At 43.4% G+C, this 5,763-nt stretch overlaps 1 protein-coding gene and 1 pseudogene across 1 annotated transcript; both read right to left on the reverse strand.

Moving 5' to 3' along the window:
* Nucleotides 1-396: 396 nt before the first annotated feature.
* Nucleotides 397-1,649, reverse strand: LOC142860879 (nucleophosmin pseudogene; annotated as a pseudogene).
* A 2,114-nt stretch (nt 1,650-3,763) lies between these two features.
* On the reverse strand, nt 3,764-4,687 carry LOC142860878 (olfactory receptor 1f45-like). The gene has a single exon (XM_075992741.1). The coding sequence runs from the start codon at nt 4,685-4,687 to the stop codon at nt 3,764-3,766; it is 924 nt and encodes a 307-aa protein (XP_075848856.1).
* Between the last annotated feature and the right edge of the window lie 1,076 nt (nt 4,688-5,763).

A 5,763-nucleotide genomic window follows, 5' to 3' on the forward strand; every position in this document is an offset into this window, starting at 1 on the left:
ATACAATATTCTGTCTGTGTGTATGCCTGCAGGCCAGAAGAGGGCACCAGATCCCATTACAGATGGTTGTGAGCCACCATGTGGTTGCTGGGAATTGAACTCAGGACCTCTGGAAGAACAGGCAATGCTCTTAACCTCTGAGCCATCTCTCCAGCCCCCCAATCAGCTTTTATTTAAAACAGAATTGACAGAATATAGACAATTGTCCCACACCAGCAGCGAGTTTGTCCTTTTTTAGCTTTTCTTTGCTTTATATCTTTTATATTATATGTATAATATCACAGCTAATCTTATTTACTGCTATCAGTTTACCCATCAGGCTTGTGGCCAGTTTAGTGTTCAGCTGTTCACTTGTTATTTTGAGGATTCCATATGGAAATCTTATATTTTTTTTAAAATACTGAGTTTATTTCACATGTATATTTGTCTCCCTACCATTTCCACATCTGACCACCACTATTACTATGTCCTATCATAACATTCCATACATACTTAATACCAAGTAAAGGGTGGAGCTCCATCCTTGAAAACTAAACAGGCATTTTAGACAACATTCTTGGCAATGGAACCTGGACAACATTTATCAAACACAGTAGGGAAAGTTCTCACTTTGCATTATAAAAAGGACAGCCAGATATATCAACTGTTACAGAAATTAAGTAAGACGGAATATTTCAAACTGTTTAAACCATTTTCTTAAAGAGACTTTAAGATCTTGAATAGCCTCCTGGTCAGTCATCCGGAAGCAATTCTTCACATAATTAATGAACTTGGCTTCCACTTTGGGAAGAGAGCCACCTTTTTCTATACTTGCTTGCATTTTTGCCTTAATGTCTTCTACAGAACTAGGTCCTTTTGGTGTTTTAGGGGTTTTTTCCTGTTTTTTGAAGGACTCTTGACCGTTTGATCTTGGTGTTGATGGTTTTAAGTCTTTTCCATTTTGGTTTGATTTTTGTGCATTTTTGGCTGGGGTATCTCGTACAGATTTCTTCACTGGAACTTTTTCTTCAGCTTCCTCATCATCAAAATCATCGTCGTCATCATCTTCATCATCCTCATCATCCTCATCATCTTCATCATCATCCTCATCAAGTTTTACTTTTTTCTGTGGAACCTTGTTGCCACCTCCAGGAGCAGATCGCTTTCCAGACATACTCAACAGCTTTACATCCTCCTCATCTTCATCTTCTGACTCTGCATCTTCCTCTACAGCTACTAGATGCTGTTCACTAATGTGCACAGGCCCAAAACCACACTTCAATCTTAAGACCACAGGAGGTGTTATTTCAAATCCCCCAAGAGAAACTGTTGGCTGTATAGACATTTTCAAAGTTGCCAGTGTTACTTTAATTGGACTGCCTTCATAGTTCATTGCTTCTGCCTCTACGATGTGTAATTCGTCTTTTGCCCCAGCACCTAAACTAACCGTTCTTAGTGATAACTGGTGCTCATTCTCATCATTATCCACCTTAAAGTGATAATCTTTGTCGGCTTTTAGTTCACAGACAAAAAGGTAGTTCTGAGGCCTTAGAGGGCTCATGTCCATGTCCATGGAGTCTTCCATGAGGTGAAGGCGCGTTCTTCGGTGGCAGAGAAGTCGGACGGAGGGTTCTGCCTGCTGCTCCTCAGAACAGGCACGCAGGATGGAATCACGCCAGGGTGGATATCTTATATTTTCCTTTTTTTTAAGTTGCATATGAATCAAACACACTATAATCTTGTGTGACGTTACCGAAGATAAACAAAGATTTAAAGGAAAAGAAACAGAACACTTTAGTAACCATAACAAATTGGGCCGAATGACAGAACCTAATATAATATTGCTGTTGCCTGCCCACAGCTCAGTTACGTTTTGGGACTTTGTCAATTATATTTGAAAATGATATTAACTTTTGAAGTTGTCCCTTTGAGAATTTGCCTGCTCTCTCTGTTCTTTAACTCCTTGCCTACTCTAACAATTCCTGCCCCGCAGAGGAAAAGGAAATCTCCCAGGACAGCAACTGCAGCAGTTCCTTTACCGTTGCTGTGATAAACACATGACCACACAGCTGACAGGAGAGAGAGTTCATTTTGACCGATGGATCCAGAGAGATAAGATTTCATCATAGCAGGGAACCATGGCAGCTGCAGGATGGGGAAGCTGAGAACTCATCTTCAAAGACAAGTATGATGCAGAGAGTGAACAAGAAGTGTCACATACCCCCAGTGGCATACTGCCTCCAGCGAGGCCACACCTCATACACTCCACATATAGCAATATCAACTGTGGACCAAGAGTTCAAATCTGAGGTCCTAAAGGGGACATTTTTATTCAAACCACAATAGTAACCATTTTCCTAGGACTCTTTTTCCAACATCATCTTGAATAAGGCTGTTGTATGTTATAGTGACAAACACAGGATGAGACATTCCTGCCACCAGAGTAGAGGAGACCGTGGGGAGACTGGAGTCTGTTCCAAGGGTCACCAGTAACACTCTGGGCTCACGAGGGGCCAGGAGGAGAGTATAGTGGCCCTAGGGAAATCATGTGCCAAATCACTGATTAGGCTTTATTACATGAAGAAAGGATATTTTACATCTCCTGTGATTCTGAGAGAGTTGGGTGACAGGGCTCATTTAACACCTGAGGAGGAACAAATGGAACCTGTGTGGAGGAGAGAGATGTGCAGGGAGAGAAATTGGTGAGGTTCCCCAGGATGGAGATCGCTACAGTCAGAGGCAGGACAGGGTCTGGAAGCAGCTGATGGTGAGGACACAAAGGACACAGAAGCCAGTAGAGTCGGGGAAGGAAAGAAGTGAGGACCTAGAAGCTATGCTGTACTACTGAAAAGTGACCACTGCCGTATCCAGAAATTGGCAGGCAGAACTATCTGGAAGAGAGAAATGAGCAGACACTGACATTGTGCACACTGAACTATACTATAGACTAGAAGAAGACTGGAACTCTGGGTACTGTGGCCCATGTTCCAGAATCAGCTTGGATTTCAACGCCAAAATCCTGAGTTCCAATTATAATCCTGACATTAATTCAAGTCCACATGTCATAGGCATAACCGTGACTCTAAACACCTCAGCTCTGTAAGGAAATCTTTGCTTCCTGCAGCCCATGATATCATGAAGGGACATACACAATTTATGGGTGATCACAGTCACTATCCAAGGCTCCCTGGCACTCTCTAGGCATTCCTAAAAGTCATGCTGAGGGGGAAAAAACATGAAATGTTAGGGGGGAAGAAAAGGGGAGAGGTAGGGTTCTGAACTGTAGAATGGATGAGAGGGTCCTCAGGCTGGGAAAAGGGGGGAAGCACCAATACCTGTTACCAGAGGCTCTGAGAGTTGAGATTCTGTACCAACAACCATAAGTTATCTAGCTTCTGTGAGTTAAACTTCCTGTGGGTCATTTACCAGGATAATCACAGCTTTAAGGCCATAGGGTCAGTGATCCCATCTCTTGAAATCCTCTAATCATTGTGGCAGTCGGGATCTCAAGGGATATTAAACACATATCCAGTCAAAATGTGTCTAAAAGTTCTCAATTTTCTTATCTGTGAAATGAGCATCTTAGAATCATCCCTTTGAAGAGGTAAAGTTCAGTGTGTGACAGAGAGAATTAGTCAGTGTCCCAATCAAAAACATAATTACAAACATCTATGACTACTACCAAGCATGGTAATGCTGAGCACTGGACCAGTCTGAAAATCTCTATAAAAAGGAAAATATTCATGACGTCTAAGAATCCTTGTAGCTCTAGGAATTTCAAATTCTAGGACCTGAGAATTATCTTCCTTAGGGCTCCTTTGATGTCATGATTCCTTAGGCTATAGATGAAGGGGTTGGCCATAGGGGTCACCACTGTGAAGATAACAGAGGCCACTGCATCCTGTAGTGAGTAGGAGGAAGAAGGGTGCATATAAACTCCTAGGATCGCCCCGTAGAAAAGGCAGACCACAGTGAGGTGAGAACCACAGGTGGACATGGCTTTTCTTATCCCCTGAGCAGAGGGCATCTTCAAGACCTTAGAGTAGATGGAAGCATAGGAAACAATAATACATACAAATGCTATAAAAAATGTCACTCCACCCTCAGAAAAGATTGTGACATCATTGATAAAGGTATCAGAACAAGAGAGTTTCAGGACAAGGTAGGGGTCACAGTAGAAGTGGGGCACTGCATTGTGGGAACAGAAGGTGAGTCGAACCATGAGGAGAGTGTGCAAGAGAGCATGCAGGTTTGTGATGACCCAAGATAGGGCCACCAAGAGGACAGAGAGTCTGGGGCTCATCATCAGGGTGTAGTGGAGTGGGTGACAAATGGCCACATAGCGGTCATAGGCCATCACACTCAGGAGGAAACTGTCCATGTTTCCGAATGCAAACAAGAAATAGATCTGGGCCATGCACTCCATGTAAGAGATAGACTTGCTTCCCACCATGTGGTTCACCAGTGCCTTGGGGACGGTGACTGAGGAAAAGCAGATGTCGACACTGGAGAGGTTGGCCAAGAAGAAGTACATGGGTGTGTGGAGATGAGGGTCACAGCTGACGGCCAGGATGATGAGGAGGTTCCCAGAGATGGTGACCATGTACATCCCCAAGAACATTCCAAAGACAACGTCTTCTTGTTCTGACTCTTCAGAGAGTCCCAGGAGGAGGAATTCTGTGACTGTCGTCTGATTGTCACCATCCATGTCTCTGGAGAAGAAAGTGAGACCTGTATAGAGAAATCATTCACCAGCACTTGGAGAAAACATTGATGCAGTTGGGAAATTTTCCTCATTAGTTGAGAATTAACTGCTAGTAAATTCCCTTACAATGTATTTTTATATGAAAGAGTCATCTGTTTTGAAAGGACTGAATTCTAATGAGTATGAGTTTATTACCTCTGTTGTTTGCTTAGTACCATATATATGTGCATTTTACACAATAGTTAGCTCAGACTAGGAATTGGCTACAACATTTCACTGTACACGTGAAGAAACTGAGAAGTGAGCAGCTAGATACAGTATCAAAAAATGCTGATCAATACCAGTGAGAATTCAAAACAAGCTAATAGCCTTTTTTCTCTGTGTTCCACGTATACACGTATGATCATACATACACAAAACAACCACAGTTAGGTGCATGAACACACACAACATGCACGACACGTACATATACATACAGACACACATAGATATCTTGTAGCAGAGACATGCACACAATTTTTCTTACAGTTTCTTTTGTCTTCCATGGAATTGCTGCCTTAACATCCAGCCAGTTGGGACCATAGGCAGGTACCAAGGCCCCAGACCTGGTGTTTGTGCTTTGGCTTTTCTATTTCCTCACAATTGGGAAGACCAATAGGTTTTAACAGACTTGCCTGGTGGTTGCCCCTTCACTTTCTGTCTGCTACTAAGAGGTTTTCACCACATCGCACAGCTGTTTGTCCGCTCACCTGAGCTGCTGTCCAGACCCCTTTGTGCACTGTTCCCTCCTTTCTGCACTCAGAAGAGGGGGGCATACAGATTCTAAGTGCATTATTTCTCTACTGGAGGAAAAAGGGATTTACAGGTGGATAAAATGCAGACTCATGTGCATCTCAAAGACAATCCCCAGCCTAAGACATCTCCATGGTCAGGAGGTCAGAAAAACATCTGGACTGCAATGCCCATGGAGGGGTGCAAGGCAATTACAGCTGAGAAGGGAGGAGAGTCACCCTGGGGTGATCAGAGGCCTGGCTGGGGAAGGGGAAGAGAGGAGACAGGTGTCAGGAGAAATGGCCTGG

This window comes from Microtus pennsylvanicus, chromosome 11 (assembly GCF_037038515.1).
Source record: "Microtus pennsylvanicus isolate mMicPen1 chromosome 11, mMicPen1.hap1, whole genome shotgun sequence".
NCBI lineage: Eukaryota > Metazoa > Chordata > Mammalia > Rodentia > Cricetidae > Microtus > Microtus pennsylvanicus.